Source organism: Pseudoliparis swirei, chromosome 6 (genome assembly GCF_029220125.1).
Source record: "Pseudoliparis swirei isolate HS2019 ecotype Mariana Trench chromosome 6, NWPU_hadal_v1, whole genome shotgun sequence".
Taxonomy (NCBI): domain Eukaryota; kingdom Metazoa; phylum Chordata; class Actinopteri; order Perciformes; family Liparidae; genus Pseudoliparis; species Pseudoliparis swirei.
In genome coordinates, this window is record NC_079393.1 from 21,421,544 (window position 1) to 21,442,695 (window position 21,152).

Here is a 21,152-nt window from a genome sequence, read left to right on the forward strand (position 1 = left end):
CATCTGCTGCAGCCTGGAGGCCTGCTCCGGCTGACCTGCCCTCACGCTGTTAACCACACACTACAGTCAATCTGCTGCTAACCACGCACACGATTCACCACGAGTATACTTCCCATTGAAAGCGAGCACACAAGGTCAAATCGGTTTAAACTGGGGCGGACCACGGACAAGGAGAAACTATTTATTTCAGGAAAGCGCTCATCCCTTCAGTTACACGGAGCAAGAATTATGGTTGCCGGCAGCGTATATTCTTTGAGAGAAATATTCATTCTGTAATTCCATTGTCGATAGATAGAAGATTTTAAGTATCACGTGTTGTAACATTTGTTTCAGACATACTTTAGTATCTGTTGCTTTCCATATATTTCCCCAGAATGTTTTCCCAGCTGTCTTTTTGCGTACAGGTGCTTCTCATACATGCTTCACCTTTAACCTCCTCCCTTTCTACTCAACACAAGTCTTTTGCTCACTCTTACCCTGCCCTCAAGCGCAGGTTCGATAGGTATTTATCTGAGCTCTCCAAAACAAAGAAGAAGATGACGGGGTCAACCAGTGTCCCGCTGCTCGTCAACATACGCCGGGTTGTCGTACGATCATTGTGCATATCGCCGTGGAGAAGGAGTCAATGACGGAGCGCGTCGAGGAAGAGGAACTTTTACTCTGATACATTTCCCCTGAAACAGTATCGTTACTCCGAAGAAAAATAATCATGAGACAAACATCGGGGACTGTGGTGGAACACACCGCACCTGAACGCAGCATTAACAAGCAGGTTGGGGATCAGTGGTCCTTGCCGCGTGTTTTCTCTTCCCAGTGATGCCCAGGATGCGAGCGGCTACATATACAACTCATTTCATGTGGAGCAGCAATGGAAGCGCCGGCTACTCGAACAACCACGGGGACCAAGATCAACGTCCGTGGCCATATTTGGGCAAACTCTTTTCTTTTGTCGGAGTAAAAGATTCTTCCTACCGGATGAAGTGCCTCTTATGCCTCTACGGAGATACTGGCCTTCAAAAACTCACCATCCAACCTCAGAAAACACATTGAGGTAAATTAAGATTAATCCCATGAGCCGCAACGGTAATGTTTAGTTATCATAATTATCATAAACCTATTAAGATATCTAGTGTTGTCCTCAGGATTGGAGTACGATATATCTTTGGCAGGAGAGGGGGGGAGGCAGGTGTCTGATTGTCCTACGCATGTTGTACGTTAGGCTAACGTTCGCTAGCTATCGTCAATTAAATGAGACAATTAGCATGAGTGGAGTAGACGGATCTCTAGCGAGTTAATGAGCTGAAGAAGTGTTGACAGTTGTGAGAATTTGTTGATTTGAGTTGTCTTAGCTATAATATAATGCTAATCATTACAGCATTATTATTATTATTTGTATTAATATTATAAGAGTGACGGTCCAGTAATACCGATGACATTGATTTGGGACTGTTGTTGTGTTTAACTACAGAGATACAAGTACATATTCACAAATCAACTCTGGATGCACGGACAGTGCATGAAACTAAATGTATAAACTTCAAATTAAAACAAACTATTTTGTACAAAACTTTCAGTTGGGGTCATGACATGTTAGGAAGTTGTATTCATTCTATCATTTATATTTTCACCCTCACTTTATTTCAGGAAAGGACTACATCAAGCAGTACATGGAAGAATCCTCCCTGCAGCTATGTGATGCCACCAGGTCCAGTTCATCTGATGAAGAGGACTTCTTCTTCGTCATCTCAAGTGGATGACGGCAGCAAACAGCTGGATGGAGACGTGACCTGTTCAACGTTGACTTGCTGAAATGCTTCCCAACTGTGTGCTGCTGTCTGTGAAGCTAGACACACTCTACCTGCATCAGGGCCTGTGAAGCTAGACACACTCTACCTGCACCAGGGCCTGTGAAGCTAGACACACTCTACCTGCACCAGGGCCTGTGAAGCTAGACACACTCTACCTGCACCAGGGCCTGTGAACGGCTCTTTAGCATCGCAGGACTCGTCTTCAGCCCCAGAAGAGCGACACTGAACTATTTTGAAAATCTACTTCTTTTGAAGATGAACAAGAATGTGTTCAGTTTCAAGTGATGATTCTGGTTGTTACTTTTAGTGCTGCTTTTTTCTGTGTTAATCGTGTTTTTATATTTTAGTAATTTCATGGTATTCATAAATTGCTCATGTTCATGGCGGCCACAGCACCCAAACAAATGAACTTCATAATTCTTAAAATCCTGACCCTTTGTTTTTTTACAAAACTGATATTTTACTGAACAGAAGAAGCCACACCTCTATTGCTGAGTTAGATGAGGTGATTGATATCTCTTTCAACTCGGTCCAGTAAATATAGAGCTTCAGACACTCACATCACAAACTGGATCACAAACTGGATGAAAAAAATAATACGTTAATTAATTAGTTGGTGACAATTAGAGGTGCTAAAATAAAGTAGGCGGTTTTCTGTTACCTTCATACAGTCTCTCTATTTCCCCCTGTCTACAGTCTGTGTGCTAAACTAAGCTAACCAGCTGCTGGCAGGAGCTTCATATTTACCATAAAGACTCGACAGTGGTATCAATTTTCTCGTCAAACCCTCGGCAAGAAAACAAATGAATGTATTTCCAAAATTTTTTAACTTTTTCATTGCAGCAGATACATCACAGTGTCACCATCAGTGTGTTAACAGGCTGTATGAAACCATCCTCTCACCCCGTATCCTCTCCTGGCTCCAACACTAATCTCACTCCCTGCCCTGCCTGCTCATAATCTTCATCATTTCTCTTCTTCTCCACCTATTCCTTCTCCCCCTGGCTATATATCTTTTTCCGGCTATCACCTCTCATGTCCCTTCCTTTCTCTTGTTCCTTTGACCCTTCCACCTCCTCCACCTTCCCCATCATTACTCCTCTTTCAGCGCTCATCTTTCTAAGGCTGCCGAATTCCCCAGCACAACAGTGCTATTCTGCTGCCTACTAATAGAATTTCTCAGTTCCTTTAATGGATCTGTCAGAATCTCCCCGAGCACGGGGGACCAGATAGATTGATAGGGAGAGGGAGAGAGACATTGAAAGAGAGGGACAAAGAGACAGCGAGACACAGGAAGAGAGTCTCGCCCGGGGGCTCTCAACACTTTCATCTGCGCCGTTGAAAGTCTCAGAGCAGGAGTCCTCCGACGTACGTTCCGTGAGAAGCAGTGCCACTTAAGGCGATCGCATTGTCGCTGCGGGATGATGACAGGCTCACCGTGGCCAGGTGGAACTAGCCAACAGGGAGAGTCCTGACCAGGAGGGAACGGTCCTGAATGCAATTCATTCCTACTTTTTCACTGCAGTATTTCTGGCCTGAAACTCGTCACACAGGAGGAATTCTTTGTGTAATGAAAGTGAGAATAGATGGTGAGAAGACGTGTTAGCCAAAGGCATACAACCTCATCTTTATCTTAATAATGACTGTGACACTTTTAACACCTTGAATAGTTGATTTGAATGTTAGCTAAAGTCAATTTAGCTAATCTGTTGATGTTTATATGTCCTTACTTACAATCTTAGTCCTCATTGAACACTTTTTGTGCATAGTTGTTTCCTGATAAATATCTATAAGGAACCAATTTGGCACAGGAATATCAAAGTCTTGTATTGTCTAGCTAATAATTACTGTTGCATTATATTAGAGACATTACATTAGTGGCTACATGGATATCTATTTGTCTGACGGGTTTTACAGACGATGTAATCACATTACAAACTGCTTTCCTCTAATTTACCTCCATCACTTTGTATACAGTGTCTGCAACTCACCTTTATCTGTGGCGATGAAGACAGCTGTGTACTTATTGTCACGGACATAAGGAGACTCGCGGTCCAGCGAGGCCGAGGTGTTGACAGTCCCTGTGACTGGGCTCACACTCAGCCAGCCTGCTGGGTCTCGCAGAACAGCGTACCTGGAAGAAAGTACATTAAAAAAGTCAGAAGTTGTAAATGCACGCGTGCGTGCAGAGTGTTTTTCTCGTCCTCCAGCCACTCAAAGCACTTTCACACTACCTGGCATTCACCCATTGACACACATTCACACGCCGTTCCACACCATCGTCACAGCGACGGCAGGTGTTGACTATACAAGCACAAGAACACCAGCGATACATTCTTGGAGAAAAGATGTCTTTAACAGTTTATTTCGGTCCTATATTTTTAGATTCCATGCGCCTCACATACAGACTGGTCCACGGACGCAAGAACAGACGAGACTTTTGTTCTGTACAGTGTAAAAACGAATGACCAACTCCAGCTTTAAAACATCCCCCTTTAGAGAAGTAATGCGCAGAAAAGATTCCACAGTTTTAGGACATCTAGCATGTGGAAAATGGTTGCACAAGACAATAAACGCTAATGTTCAGGAAAAAGATTGAATAAAATATGTATCAATTGTCAGTAATCATTTTGTTATGTTTGACCTAGTCATGTTCAACAGTTGAGCAACAAGAGGAGTTAATAAAAACATGAAATAAGAATTTGTTGAGATTAATAATTTAGTATTGGTCGCGGACTTCTTATCCATGGAGCTGCAAGTGACAGTATGCCAAAAAAGATCACAATGTTATCGCATGAAAACCAAACATAACAATTCAGATTGTATCTAATATGTCTTTAGTGAAAGGAAGATGGGTGGTGTGCGCTCTGATATAACAATTATCAAAAAAAAAAAAAGAAAGGTCTTAGCTAAACAAGGACAGTGTCACGTGTCAGCAGCAGCAGCAGAGAGAGCTCAGATTTAAAGATGATGGACGACTTCTCCAAACATCTCGTGGGCGAACGGCCAAGTCGGCAGCTCCTTGAATAACAGCGGATCGCGACCTTGCTAATGCGGCCACTCGGCCGGCCGCTGATGGCCGGTAGATCGTGATTGGAAGGAGCTCGCTTCGGTGTTAACGTCACAAGTGATGGATAGAGGCGCTCATTTGCACTTCTTTTTGGTCCACATTCGGCTACGTGCACACGCGCATATATCGGAGCACACACCTTCAGACGAGGTCTTCCTCCGTGAAACATCACTCACACATGCTCCAAAGGCACACACACTCAGCGTGCTTCACCGCAAGGCCGTTGCCAAAGTGCTCAGCAGGAGACAAATTGTCTTTGAAATGGAAGTCTTCAGCTAACAGAGCGCGACAAAGCCTTGGGAAATGGCTTCGCGATCCACCTCTGCTCACACCTCTCCCCCCTCGCGCTTACTCTCACACACTCTCCCTGCCAGTGATAACTGCTGTGAACCAACACATATGTTTGACTCTAATAAAAGAGGCAGCTCGCTTGCTGCGAGGTTAAATGCGCTGTTAATAATGACATATATTTCATTGTACATGCTCTCTTTCCTACACACGTACACTAAAACCCACATGGATCTTACATGATTCATACGACAAACTACTCCAATAAAACAGAGCCGGGCTCACAGGTTGTTAACCTCCATATGTCTCTCTCCTCGCATCACTGGCTTTACTTGCAGACACACTCGCTGTGCTACATGACCGTTTTGTCAGACCCACATAGTGACAACGACGCACACATACATGCACAAGACAAAGCCTTGAAGGCATTGGATGTCAAGTAAGTAGGCTCTACCAAATATGTAATATATATACACTACCGTTCAAAAGTTTGGGATCACCTAGACAATTTCGTGTCTTCCATGAAAAATCACACTTTTATTTCTCAAATGAATATAAAATATAGTCAAGACATTGACAAGATTAGAAATAATGATTAATATTTGAAATATTAATTTTGTTCTACAAACTTCAAGCTCAAAGGAAGGCCAGTTGTATAGCTTATATCACCAGCATAACTGTTTTCAGCTGTGCTAACATAATTGCACGGGTTTTCTAATCAGACATTAGTCTTCTAAGGCGATTAGCAAACACAATGTACCATTAGAACACTGGAGTGATAGTTGATGGAAATGGGCCTCTATACACCTATGGAGATATTTCATTAGAAACCAGACACTTCCACCTAGAATAGTCATTTACCACATTAACAATGTAGAGAGTGTATTTCTCATTAATTTAATGTTATCTTTATTGAAAAAACAGTGCTTTTCTTTGAAAAATAAAGTCATTTCTAAGTGATCCCAAACTTTTAAACGGTAGTGTACATTTACATCATCTGCACGTGTCAGTGTACTAGGGCATGACCAATGTATGGATTGGATTGCATTGCTCAGCACATATCCTGGGAATGAGTCTTTAAATAAACCGTTAGATGTTTGAGAGATATTCCTATTCACACTTGGTTAGCTTGGCTTAGCGAAAACAGCTGGCTGGCCTGGCTCTCTTCAAAGGTAAAAAAAAGAAAAGCAGATGAAATAACTCATCTTATGATGTTGTTTTGCATCAATGAAGGGTGTCCAAAGTGTTTGTTTCTCCATTGTTACCAATGTGGAGAGATGATGTGCGGCTGCATACGGCCAACGAGAGGAAGAAGCACTTTGCCCGGCGTTTGTTTTCTGAGTCAAAAAATCTCTCAATTTTCCGGAAAAGCATAGGTGACGAAAATAGAGCAGAAGCTTGTTGTTCCCGTGTCTGTCGATCCTCGCTGTGATATGACGGACAGACACATGTCGTGAAGGAGACCAGGAAGCCCATCTGTGGGAGCACATCTGCTGGGCAGACACTGAATGTCACTGCAGGCTGGATCGTCCTACTTGTAACGATTCGACTGTCAGAATAAGCGGTGACATCATCGCCACAAAGGATGAGGACGAGCATCCTCCAGTTGGTGCCTTCACCGGCAGACTCTAGTCTACCAGAGGAAGTCTGACAAAATGTCTGCCGCCGCTCTCACCCAGCCAACGGATCACATCTCCCAAAAAGTTCCGGACCACATATTGGGAATCTAAACGGTTACTTTCATGCTGGAAACAAATATAATAAAGCAACATTTTAATCAGCATTTGGCTCAACATCTTTGAGATTTGGAATTTAGACACAAAGCACTTTGGGGCAGTTTAGTAACCGATGTCCTATGAACTCACACTGCACTGCAGTATTACAAATCTAACACACATCTGGATATGTCCTCACATGCACTAAATGACATACCATGCAAATGAAACACACCTTGTACTCAATGTTATGTCATAATTATGCCATTCAGAAAACAGCCCCATGTTTGTGCTAAGCTAAGCTAACCAGCTGCTGGCTGTGAGACTGGAAACTAATCGTCTCATGTAACTTTCACCAAGAAAGGGAAAACATGTAATTCCGAAAATGTCTAACAATTAATTTAATAACCGAATGCACGATGCACTTCGAAGTTTCCAGAATAACAACGATGCCTCTCATTTTATCTTGAATGTCAATTTTAATACTGGCCCCGGAAACCCTTTTAGTGTTACAGCAACAACATTAAACTAGAAGACGTTCTCATTAATACACACGTTTTGACATTTTATCCCTCTACTTAACATTTCAAAGAGAAGCAAAAAAATAACTTTTTGTAAACCAGCATCTGAAGTCTGGAAATCAGCAGAGCAGCCCAACCAGCTCATCCTTTACGTCCTCCCTTAAATGTGTATTTTCATTGCACATGAACTCACAGATGTCAAAGCGCAAACCCTGGGAATCGCTTTCAGGCACGTCGGGTATTAAATCGCTGGCAGCCAAATGCAATGGAGCTATGTGGAGGTAAAATACCAGGCTATTATGTTTCTTCCTAAAAGAGGAGTTCCAAAGGAGTGTAATGCTTCCATCTGCTTTAGTGCAGGCTCAAGGGTAACCACTAAACGAGTACGATTCACTGTTCTTCCTCCATCTGCAAACATGGGGACAGTCCATTAGAGCCCTTTAAAGGGCAAATTAGAAAGCCATTAAAAATCCATTAGGAATATTCATCTGGTTATACGTGGTTATCTCCAAAACCAGAGAGGGCCAACACAAATCAGTCAACAAATGAGACCGTGGCCAAACACAATGGTCACACATGTCCTCATTTCGATGCGAGAACACACAGCCGATTGAAACGCGGCACACAAAGGCGAGCGGGAAAGTGGAACACACAACTGGAAGCAAAATGATCCTGTACGGTTTGCTTGCACTGTGAAAATAACTCTCTGCAGAACGATTATTCGTCCAGATTTTTTCGCTTGAGTGGCAGAAAGAGCCATGAGGTGAGGGACTCACTGTGCCCCCAGAGCTGGTCTTCTACCGGTCTGCAGAGCTCCACCCCGAGGGACGACTGGGCTGCTATAGCTGGTATCAGAGCCCAGCCATGGGTTGTGTGTGTGTGTGTGTGTGTGTGACAGAGCTGGCATGAGTCTAGTGCATCTGTCTGACTGTCTCATTGGAGGTGATCCAGAGCCAAATACGTGAGATAATAACAACCTACGAGGGTATTTTTAATTATTGGACGTAAGTCTTTGAGAAGCAGTCCTTTCTGTCTATCCGAAAAACAAAGGATTGGTTTAAATTATAAGTAAAATTGAAATGGTCCACTTTCAAGAAAATTGCAGGCACTTCTGCTGTCAATTCACCAGATTTGAGTTAGAAAACTAAATGAACAAAACGATGTAAAACAAATGCTTCAAAAAAATGTCTTAATCAATCTGCATAGAGCATGTACATCATTGAAGAGGTACACAGTTGTGATGTGAGAGTTCCCCTGTGGCTCTTGTTGATGTGCCGAGAGAGAAGAGCTCCTTGCAGCTCTGATCTGAGCCTCGTACCTCCGACGACTCAAAGGGATGTGAGCAGAGCGAGGAAGCCGCCCACTCACAAGTCAGCTACGTCAGGAGCAGAATGCCTGCATACATTGTGTCCATCTGTGTGTGTTTTTGTGTTAAAGCAGGTGCGGTAGGGATAAACCGAATACGAGAGACAATTTATGATAAGAGCTCATTAAGAGAGGAGATAAAAGCTGGGAAGTGAGTGCCGTAAAGGAAAGCTCTTTGCATAAATGCAGATTATTGCTGGTGTTTGTTTTCTCTGAAGTAAGATATGTTGCTGGCAGCTCTTCGAAGAAGTCATTAAATCGTATGGCTGCTTGAGTCCTCTTTCAAATGCATACATGTTCTATGGAATCGACAGTATTAATTCATATCGATGAAGGATCTCAAAGGGGGTTAAAATAATGGACTTTCTTAAGTGAACGTTGCACTTTTCTTGTCAAACAAATTCACTCCAGTGCTGGTCAGCGTGGGTCATTTCATTCCCCTCATTCAGAGTGTGTTCAACCTGCTGTTTGGGACGAGTTGCTCATTATTGTATCATTAACTAACCTTATATCACATAAGGTAGGACGTAGTACATATCAAATTGATGAACACTGAAACCGTCCTCACACAGAGGTATTCGTCCATTACCGACATTCACTACCACTGTCTCACAACGTTTCTTCCTCTCTTAAAAAAAAGAATATAAGAATATACACTTTTATTAATCCCCAAGGGGAAATTAGTTCTCTGCATTTAACCCATCCTTAGTTATTAAGGAGCAGTGGGCTGCGGTGAAGCGCCCGGGAAGCAACTGGGGGTTCAGTGCCTTGCTCAAGGACACTTCGACTTGCAACTAATGGGGAGAGCGAGGATCGAACCCACAACCCTGCGGTTGCAGGACGGCCCTCTTACCCCACTGAGCTAAAGCCGCCCCGGAGGTCCGACACAGTGGTCCCCGTTTGGTGCTGATGAGAGCGCGGAGACGGCACCAAATCTTAAAACTTGTAAGCGGCGAAACCAAAACAAAGAATTGAAATACGCTAACGTGTTCTGTCGGGCTCGGGGGAACATCAGAGAATTTCTCTGTGGGCGATCACACCCACATGTCCCAATGCCACAACTGACCCACAATTATCCATAAATCTATTTTGCACGCAACTTGATTTATTTAAATAAGTCTGCCGACCTAAACTGTCGTGTCAGAGGTCTTATCATGACAGGGGGGCACACATGAAAAATTAATACATGATGAAAATATTTAAAAGAAAAAAGAAAAGGTGATGTGCAGATTAAAGAAGCAAAAGTCTCCATGTTTTAAAAGGATTGTGTGCATTTCAGATCATTTCTCTGTATGTGAGGAGTGCAGCTTTAATAAGACCTCATCCATAGAGGGGATGTAACAGAACACATTGTACTGGTCATCTGACACAGCTCCTTCAGCTCCAGTCAGACTCTCAGCCCAGGATGGAGTCACGAGTAACTCCCAAAGCATTTACTGAATTCATGCAGCTCTCTCTGTGCAGGGCTTGATGGGTATTCATGCCCTCACCTCCCTCTCTGAATGAGCATCGTTAAGTTTCACAAAACAGACATAACAATCTAGGACAGCTGGTCAGGTCATGCATATGCTGACTTTAGAAGGGAAATTGGTTTTCCAGCTCAGGGTGTGCTCCTCCTTTGTGAGATGATTTTTGGGGGTCAAAAGAAGATTTAGTTAAAGTGAAATTATATGCAAAGAATATGCCAGTGCTGTATTTATATTACAATTTTACCTTTGATCCTCATATAATACATTGTACTTTGTTCTTGGGCTTACTCCGATAATCAAAGGCATGCGAGTTCATTACCCTCACGCCGTATATCAGGTTGTTGCAGACATCACTTCATATTCAAAAGATTGTGAGTTGTTCAAAGGCACACTGTGAATACAGGTGGGTGCACGGGGAAGGTCGGAAGCTCGACGACTGCTCGGGAAATTAAAATGCACTGCAGCACTAAGGAAGAGATAGTGATGCAAAAGGAGACAACGATCGGTGTCAAACACCGGGTGATTCCCAGGTGTTCCTGCTGAGCTTGGAAGCAAAATGAATCCAACTGTCTGAGGCAAAGGGAAATTAATCCTCATTGAATATGTATATGGCTGTAAGTGTGTGTGTAGAGAGAGAAGAACATCATAAACACTTAAAGAGCTGACCATTGTGTCCTCCTATGAAACTATGATAACATACCTGATGCCCTTTCTACAGAAACACACACAGTAGATATGAGAACAATCAAACGCTTCGTAAAGGTGGAGGGGTCGTGCCGACTTGTGTCCACCGCTAGTGAAGCGAGAGCAGGAGGGAAGAGAGAGGCATCGTGTGCAGGGCAGAGAGAGCGTGATCAGAAAATGGATCAAGAATGGAGATAAGACATGGACACAGGAGACGGGAACTGTGAATACATGTGCAATGCCAATACATTCTCCCTCCTTCCTATCGCAGACTCCTCCCCGTCTCCTCTCGGCTCCATGTCATCTCTGGTGGCATCATCTGAGGAGACAGATTTGCAAACCTGTACCCACCCCACACCCACATGTCTCAATGCCAGCACTGACCTACCCACAGATATCCCTAAATCGATGTAGGACACAACTTGTGCCCATTGAAATAAGTCTGCTGACCTAAACTCAGAGGTCCTATCGGTCATGATAATGAATGGAGAAAATAAATACATGAAGTGGGAAAGAAAGCTCATTTCCAGACCAACTCATTGGCAAACTGTGTTATATGCTCACAGCTCAAACTGTGTCAGCACCTCCATTAAAAGCGATAATGATCAATATTTTGATGTCATGCACAGCTCCATATGTGACAGCTGTTACTCAAAGTGACAAACCTACGGCTTTCAGCACAGTGTTGTGTCCCACAGAGGGTCTCACTGCTCACATCAGCAGCTACAGCAGGAAGCTTATTTTTGTTCAGTGAAAAAAAAATGCACACTACCTGCCCAGCACCCAGCGGGAGGCAGACAGTGTACGCTGCTTGATAATCAACCAATTCAACCATTTACTGTAGCTGCCACATATTTCCCCCAGGAGTTGGTGGAGACAAAACCCCGAGCTGAAAGGAGTCCAACACTCACCACGCTGCCAGAAACACGACTGAATGCTAATGTACATAAGCTGATGAGGAAATCCTCCAAACATCACATTGAGATTTATGTGGACAGCATTAATACAATGATAGGGAAGATGAATATATAAATAACACTTGACTTTATTTCCTCTGCAGACCTTCTCTGAAACTACCAAGATCCAGAAGTTACCAAATGTCCAGGAATCTGGTGCCGGTTATGGCACACGGCCTGGACTCGCCCTGCCACATGATGACAGCAACAGAATCAACCTCTGAGTTTCACCGTGAGCACGTCATTGAGCTAAAGTGGGGCATTACCTGTAATATAGTTCAGAGGCCAAAACCATTTGTGTTCCTTTTAATCTGTGAAGCATATTGAAAAACGTCTGTCTCTCACGTTTTTATATTACAGAGGACGAAAGAGAGAGAGAGAGAGGATGTGGCTTTGAAACCTTTGTGGTTGTGAAATAAAGGACTCCTTTGGGGTCAGCAACAAAGTCCTCGGTCAGCCGCTCTGGGCTGGATTTCAACTCGAGCTGAACTGAGCTGAGCTGCCCAGTTTGGTCCGACCACGGCTCCGGGCCGTGCGGACAAATTACCCATGTCACACCTGTTCACATTTCTGCTCTGTATCAGCACAGTGCAGCAGGTCTACACGGGGAAATAAATGTGACGGCACTGAGAAAGAAGAAAGCAAACGCTGCCGCCTGGCGCGTCCATCATCCGTCACAGAGATTCAGTCGGGGTCGTCTTAGCGTACGTGTCAGCGGGGAGAGTACGTGAACTCGGACAAAAAAGGTGGAAAAGATAGTGTGAAGCGTCTGATGGATTTTAATTCAGGTATCTATACAGTGCTGGATGTGCAGACGGATTATTATGAAAAAGCTGAAGGATTTAATTGGCAATCATGGAAGACTGTCAGAGCGTGTCTTCACAAGAGGTGGTGAAAACTGTTTCTTGTCATTCTTCATCCTTCCCACGCACAAGTCTTCAAGCCTTCCCGTGTCAACGCCCGACCTCCCCATGTGAGAAGGCAGGGACCAGCGAACGACAACACATGCAGCCACACCACTTGCCAACAGATGACTTATGCAAAGAGCAACACACGGATGAGGCATCACATGTGTGAATTAAAAGGTTGGAGGTTTAAAAACGGAGAAAAAGGGACTCAGTGGAGTTACAAAGAGAAATGATCCTGTCTGAAAGCGCCGAGTGACAGAAGCCCCTCTCTTATACCTTTAATTATGTTCTTTGTACTCTGATTTCCTCTTCACATGTCTCCATGGGGGAGCAGCGCCAGAGAGGACCGTCTCTTTGCTTTGTCCGTCTCCTCCTCACAGGTTCTGATCCAGCATCCTGTCCTCGCTCCGATTAGGCTTCGCTGAGAGCGTGACTAAATATGGACCAAACCGTTACGTTGGATTTACCTTTCACACAACCTCAAAGGCTCTCTTCACTCTGTCTACTATTGTCTGCTGCGAGCCAGGTAGTCCAGACGAGGCTCTCTGCCAACCCCACACTGCAGACGGGCCGCTGAACAAAGACCCACTGTGTCGGCTTCGCGGCGACAGCGAGCGCAGAGAGGAGGCGGGCTGGAATGAGAATGAACGGTTTGCATTGTCAATATTTGGCAGGAACAGAGACAAGTGTGCAAGGACACACTATGGAACACAAGAGTGCATCTGCACACGCACACAGCGACACCAGTGTGCTCTCCTTGCTGGGTGCAACATCATTTTCATAAATTAGCAAGCTCGAGTAACACAACAGAGGGCACAATGGTATCATCATCATAAGATGCATAATAACACCTTTTGCATCAGTGGAAAAGCATAACCTTGTAATTCGGAGAGAGAAAAGCAATTTACTTTTGCTTCACAGCACAGCATCACTCTCAACATTCCTCTTGGCATATTTTGGGATTGTTTTCATTACTCCCTGGCATCCTGACTGTATGACGACAGCCTCTCCCTGCCCCACCTCTCCGTCTCTCCGTCTGTGTTTTCTCTTTCACTCCCTCTCTCTTCCCTCCTGTCTGGCATGCCTATACTCCGCTGCTAGGAAGCAGAAACAAGTCTAAACATCTGATTAGTCCGCAATCAGCCCCTCCACATGCCCGAGGGAGAGATGAAAGAGGGAGAAAATGGATGGGACTGTATCACGCAGCCCGTTCCGCTCTGCAGTGTGACATTAAAATGAAGAACTGGCAACTCATATCCTGGAAACTTCCTCAGCCCGTCGTCTGCTCTCAGATGATGCAATGCTGCCTCAAACAGCAGCTGCATCCACCTGTCCCATTTTAGGTTGAGGTTAGTTTGGTTTGAAGAAGTATACACCCATATGCTGTTGGAAAATGCAAGTTTGCTTCTGTTTTAATATTACTATTAATAATGTACACTTTATTGATCCCACAATGGGGAAATTCTTCTCTGCATTTGACCCATCCTTAGTTATTAAGGAGCAGTGAACTGGGGGTTCAGTGTCTTGCTCAAGGACACTTCAACATGAGCTACAGCCGCCCCCATTGACATCCTGAAGAAAGCCAGCACTGCATAAATAAGACTCAACTCAACTCCCGCTCAGCCACTGAGCTGAGGGTGTACGGGGTTAACGACGTACAGTCCATGTTTCTGTATCCTGGTTTCTGAAGACAAAGATCAAGATTTGAAACAACATTTAAAACATTACAATTTCTGACACCTGCTTTGCTTTGACACAATCGATGCCTCTCATTGCACTGCAAACAACGACTTCGTAAAACCATTACAGGTGTTCATTTCTGTAGAATAAACTGGTGTAAATGGTCATAAACAATGCACACGTGTGCAGTCATCAAATAGTTGTTCCCACTAAACACACAATTTGCTGCATGAATGATCTAGTGGGGTCTTTTTGGATGTGATGCGAAAGAGAGACGGGCAGCAAACTTCTGGCCAAACGAATGTTGCAACTTTTGGAATTAGTGAGCACGAATCCAGCCAAAGTATTATTGATTTCCTCTTTTCTTTACTCCCCGTTTCATCCCCGGTATCTTCTACTTTGTGCCTTATGCTGCATCCAGAAGGCTCAACTGGTCCAGCGTATCTGGCTGGACAGATTTACGGAGCAGTCTCAGTCAATCAAATCGTCTTTAATGACAATCTACTTGTATTATTACAAAACTGTGACAGGCAGTGGATGAATTGCTCTCCGCTGGCTGCTTCCCAACATTCTGTCCTCCTCTTGGATTATCTTGCTGTCTCTCTATCCCATGTCCTGCATCCTGTCTCTTTCTGCACTTCTGTTCGTTCTCCTGCGTCGACAGGGACACGCTCAGACACAAGGTGATCGCCTTCACCGACCAATCACAGGTCGGCCTCTGTAGCATCCAACACCTCAGACTCTGTCATCCTCACAGTGTGTCTGTCTCACGCTCTCCTCAAAGATACCTGCCAGTTTTCATGACTGACATTCCAGTTTCCCATCCCTCTTCCTTCATGTCCCATCCCTTTTAACTTGAACATGAGCGGAGTGAGAAGTGAAAGTAGACGGCTGCTGAATTATGGACGATCCAACGGTTTGAGATTCTCTCGATTTACAAAAACCCAGGAGAGGAAAATAAGTAAAATGCATGTCAGAGAAAATGGCGTAGTCGAGAGAAGGCTGAAGACCTTTCATTGTGACAACATACACAACTGAAACACACTTTTTATTTTCAATGCTATTGATTGCCTGCCCCCACACACACACACTTAGACATTTCATCTGCCTGTTGTTCAAAGCATTCAGTTTTTTCCGTCTAAAGCTTCTCCGCGTGGTGGAAAGTGTTTGAAACTGTCTGGTGCTTTTCAACCTGTTGTCAGATTTCAGTGGAGAGATGCTGGACATATTTACTGTGATCACACAAAATAAAAAACCTAACTACACAAACGAAACAGGAAAGAATATCAAGAAAACCCCAAAAAGAAATGACCTCTGCAGACTGTCCTCTATGATTCACTGCATTCGGTGTCCAGGCCGTGAGTGCACTCGCTTTCTGCTAGAAAAGATATTCTCCTTTTCCCATCAAGCATCAATTACTGCAGTGTAAAGAGTTATTTGACAAGCGATGAGAGTCCGGTCACTGGAAATGAGACTTAATGGAATTAGCCAAACTTTCTTAATGACACTTTAGATTATTTGCTTCCCTCTTCACAGCCTACTGGATTGGCACTGGTGCAGCGTGAAGAGTCAATTTTAAGAAAGGATTTAGGTAAATATTGGAGTTAACTTTTTGACTAAACTTTCTTCCAGATTTGAGTGTTTAAAACTACGCTCAGCTCCATATATCCTCAATGTCAAGCGCCCACACGACAAGCACTTGTAAGTCTGTAATGTTTACTAGAAATTCTGTCAATTTTGATCAAAAAACTTCAAGGCTGTCTTTTGATGTCTTTGTCTGATGTCACTTTCTTCTTCAGAGCGCTCATGAAACCACTGCACTTGACTAGAGCCATCGAACAGTCATTTCACCACAACCTAAACATTTGGTCCGAAATACTTAACAGAGCTAAAAAAGACTCATGTTTGCAGAAATTATGTAACATGTTTGTTTACAATGTAGTTCTATATAATTTTTTTCACCCAAATGAGATCCTTTGAAAACATTACTCTTCTTGCCTCAAACACCGTTTTAATTAATGCTATTTAACATTAAACAAATGTCAACATTATGTAATAAGACCACTTGGGGCTCATCAGAGTCTTGGCTACTTCAAAGAGTCGGGTCAATGTGTAACATATTTTAGTTATCTATTTGCTGAAATGTTACACCCTCACAGGCAAATAACCATTTTCTCAACAACATTAGGAAAAAAAAAAAAAGGTAAAGGAAAAGCTGTCTAATAACCTGGATAATGAGGTAGCCCCCATTAACCCTGCTAGGTTCTTCTTGGGCGTGGGCTGGAAACCACCCGGCTAACGAGGAGCTTCTCAGCACAGCCTGTTGTCTACGCGTGGCAGCGCAAAGCACAATCACAAAACTTCAAAGAGAATCAATAATTGCTGCAATTTGAGTGATTAGACCTTTAAACAAAACCTCCATTAATGTGCGTGGAGGTAGTCAAGTTAAAGCTTGATCTTAATTCTGCCGTCCTGTGTAAAACATGCATGAAGACTGACACTGAAGTGATTAATACCGCATTAGGTAATGTGAGGCATAATCGTGGACGCGGCATCACGAGGACACCCTTGTTCCTGCACCTGCTCTCTGGATGTCCTCAGGGGGCGCCTTGCAGCTGCAGGTCCCCTGAGGGCTGCTGTGACCACCACCTGCCGACACACCTGTCTTGCATCAGCTGATTAGTGATTCAGTGTGAACACACAAAGTAAACTGTCACGCTCACGTTGTCTGAGAATGTTTTTTTTTTTGGGCAATCTTTCTTTGTATGCTAAGGCCGCTTCTCAATACCGAGTATGCCAAGTACAGACTTGTGTACTTTTGGAGTTTGAACCTAGGATGGTAGGACGCCGGACGGTCTTTCTGCAATTGGAACAGCAGCTGACTTGATGACGTCACCGCCTTGTGAGTTTACTCCTGACCGCCCGGTGCTGCGAGGCCTACAGGTTCCGCGAGCAGGACCTCAAATCTCCAAAATCGCCGCAGCATATTTTGAAGTCGGCTGGATCTTGACAAACTGACCACAGATTTTATGCTTGAACAATGAACTTCTCGCCCTGAAAACCTCCTCAAATGACATTCCATGACTCAACAACAGTAGCATTTAGAAAACGTCAAATTTCTGGGATATTGGCTGGCCAGAGTACGCACAAGTCACCACCGATGCATCCCGGAGAAATGAGCTGACCGAGTCACATCCGGGGATTTGGATCATGCTTGGCGAGAAGCGGACTTTTGATTTGGAACAGTACTTGGGCTGCGACTGATGACGTTTCACGAGTCCACGAGAACGCTGATTGAGAAACGGGCTCAGAGAAGGCCACGGCTCTGCTTAAGTTAGGATCGTTTCAGTGCATTTCAAACTCAGCACACAGAAAAATGAATGTTTCCCAGTGAACTCAGCTGCCTGTAAGACGATTAGGCGATACACAGTCTCGTCTTTGTGAGGAGGGCTTTGAATTAAAAATAATTAACCACCAAGAAAATGTTGTACTGCGGTAAAGAATAATCTGCCCACCAGTTCACCTATAGCTCACTCTTAACACATATTACCACACTGCAAAAGCCCAAAGAGATCGGGCGGGTACTGGTTTTGGTCCAAGCTCTCATCACTGAGGATGTTGCATAACACCATGTCCTTTGGGCAATCCAATCACATTTTAAGGATTTAATTGAAGTCCCTCTTGTAACTGTGCCCCGTCCATAAATTGCGTTCCACTCAAAAATGTAACTTCACAGAAGATAATATAATAAATATAATTTAACTGCAATCTATTACCATCTTAATTAAAAATTGTATCTTCACGGATACGTTGCAGTGCATCTGTATGTTTTTGTAAATAGCACCTGCAATTATCAATTAAGATAAAGCAGCATTGTAAATATTAATTTCCCCATTAATGCTGTAGGAATGGCGCCTAATTCTGATTCAGGTCCAACTACAGACCACACACGTCACTCATGGCAGACTCAGCAGATGGCTACTTTTTGTTTCTCCACATGATATTTCTTGTCAAAATATGCAAAGACCAGCATGTTGTGTAAAATGTAAAGTAAACACGAGGAGGCCTGTTTAGTGTACGTGCATTACCCTGAAACAATTAAATAGTCCTCACAAATACACACAAGCATGCATGTGTACGTATGTTTGTGCGTGTACGTGTGTGTGTGTGCGTGTGCGCGTGTTGGGCACTGTTTGCTACTCACTCTGAGCCGTGAGTCACACCAATTGTGTTCTTTGTCAAATGCATTTGACCTACGCATCCAGGAGGGCAGACACACTGACAAACAAACACACATACACACATACAAACAACAATCCACACTTGCCGAATAATGCAGACACAGACAGGGAAGAAGGGAGGAAGGTAAAAACAACTGCTGCTATTTTGTCTTTTGCCATTCTGTGCACGCTCTCTCCCTATTTCCACCTCTCCACCTGCCTGTCTTTCACAATGTCCTCAACCTGTCTGCAGGTCACAGCTATGACACTTCAAAGTCACTGTTACTGGCAAAATGTCAGAGGATCAAATGACTACAAACACAGAGGCCATGGCATAAATACAGAAATGTATACAGAGCAGCAAGGAAAGAGTTGGAAAGATACAAATATACGACTTGGAATTTCATTCGAAGATGCAAAGAAGGTGTCGTAAACCGAGAGCCCGCGTGGCTATACATAGATGAAACGTCACCAAATTCCTTTGAGATGGCTTTCATATCATCAATAAAGTTTAAAAATACAAATTCACATATCAAAATATTCGGTGTGTCAGAAAGAAAATGCATAAACAGACGACAACTAGAGAAACTTCAGAACTTAACCATGACCGAATCGGAGTGAGTCATATGGGAATTAATTATTTTATACTGTCTTTCAATGACAAGATACTATTGCAGCTTGAGTCATTGCAATCAGGGACATTTTCTGTTGGACTGCCATTCAGGAGCAGTGAACGACTTGCTGAAGACACACAACATATTCCACTTGACATTTGGTGAGGAGAAAAGCTTCAACTGCTCGACTGATGCATGAAGTCAGTGATAGAGGAACTCAACCTTTCTCATTTAATAGGCATCAAATTTCAAAAGTGATATCAATCCAGAAAGAAGCTCAGCATGACGTCTAGCCACGCCCGTGTTGGTTCTACGGACAGCAAAGTAACAGCTGTCTATTAACTACGTCTATATATATATCTTTCATCTCTGTTTACTTTTGGTGTACAACTTCCTTTTGTATTTTAAATCAAATTGTGGCCCTTAAACAATGTAAAACCAAATGGTCAGGTTAAATCAACAAAGGCTACGCAAACTACCAACATACCAATAGACCCAGCCAATCACATGGAGCGACTGAGTATAGTTTAAAATAAGCTTCTGGTCCAAGGGAGTGTTACATACTTATGTTTCTTGTTTCCCTCAGAAACTCAGAGCAGAACTTTGTATTCAGACACCAATTTGTGTTCTCAGACATTTTGTTTTTAATTCATAAATTCATGTGACCTGACTGGTGATCTCAGACCAGCACTTGTCAAAATGTTATGGGCACAGGTCCCGACTTCTTTGCAACGTTAAGTTGAACAACTGCACGTTAAGTATCATTCTATATGGACTGTGACTACATTTCAAAGCACATAAAGGAGCATCAATAGTTTGAGCATTAAAGTCACAATGTGGGGAATTGTATCCCCCCCGGGACATTATTATCCCCATGTGTTTACTTAACACTATTTTTTACATGATCTCTAACTCCAAGGGTGCAGAAAAAGAGCAAACTACTGTAAATCAAGAACAAATTAGGCCTGAAAGCGAATAAATACAATGATGCGTTTTCCATCTTGTGAAAGGCAGTGCAGCACACGCCATGGGGCTCCTGTGGCAGCAAGAGAACTGCTTTTTATTGTAGCACATAGTGAAACTAATAGCCTTCCTGTTATGATGAGGGTAATATTTGAGGCAAGGGCATTTTCTGTAACATAGTTAAAGTTAATGAGCGGCCCCATTCTGTGACTCTCCCGGTGACTGGGGTGGATGGTTTGACTTGTCAGTAAATCGGAAATTGCCCGGCCAGAATATTTCATCCGTTTATACAACACATCAGCCTAACGGAAAAAGAAAAAAAACGAAGAGCTGGAGGACATGTGAATCCGACGAGGGGTGAAAATATCCTGAAGCTCAATGACATTAGAGAACAGCTCTGCTATAAAAGAAAACATTAAGTGCTTTTCAAAGAGTCCCATCAGCAAACGAGACTTGATTATGTCGCTAATCTGAACAGAGGGACACTGAATGAAGATCAGAAAGCTCGTTACTGACACAGATGCTCTCTCCGTTCGTCGCATCTTCTCTTGGTTTTAAACACGCAGGACAAACACAGGTTTGCGACTCTGGAACTCTCTCCGTGGGGTTGGACCCCCGGCTCCTTACCTGATGCTCTGGATCTGTAAAGTATCTGGATCTGTCGCGTTGAGTGAGGCCACGAAGCTGCCTAAAGGAATGTTCTCCATCCTGGTGACCATCAGGGGGTCGGGGAAGAAGACGGGGCCCTCGTTGATGTCCAGCACGGTGACATGGACAGTGGCCGTGGAGCTGGGGCCGTAGCCGACGTCAGGAACCAGAATGTCCTCGTTCTCCACTTTGATGAGCAGCGTGTGGAACGCCGTGGCCTCGTAGTCCAGAGGCTGAAGGGCG

The 21,152-nt window shown here is 43.7% G+C and overlaps 1 protein-coding gene across 1 annotated transcript in view; it reads right to left on the reverse strand.

Annotated features, from left to right (window-relative positions):
• cdh13 (cadherin 13, H-cadherin (heart)) overlaps positions 1-21,152 on the reverse strand; it is a 289,694-nt gene that overhangs the window by 30,138 nt on the left and 238,404 nt on the right. Inside the window, exons 11-12 of the mRNA XM_056415719.1 lie at positions 20,889-21,142; positions 3,800-3,942 (exon numbers count right to left, since the gene is read on the reverse strand). Of these exons, the coding sequence (XP_056271694.1) occupies positions 3,800-3,942; positions 20,889-21,142 (397 nt within the window). The remainder of the gene's footprint in view (positions 1-3,799; positions 3,943-20,888; positions 21,143-21,152) is intronic.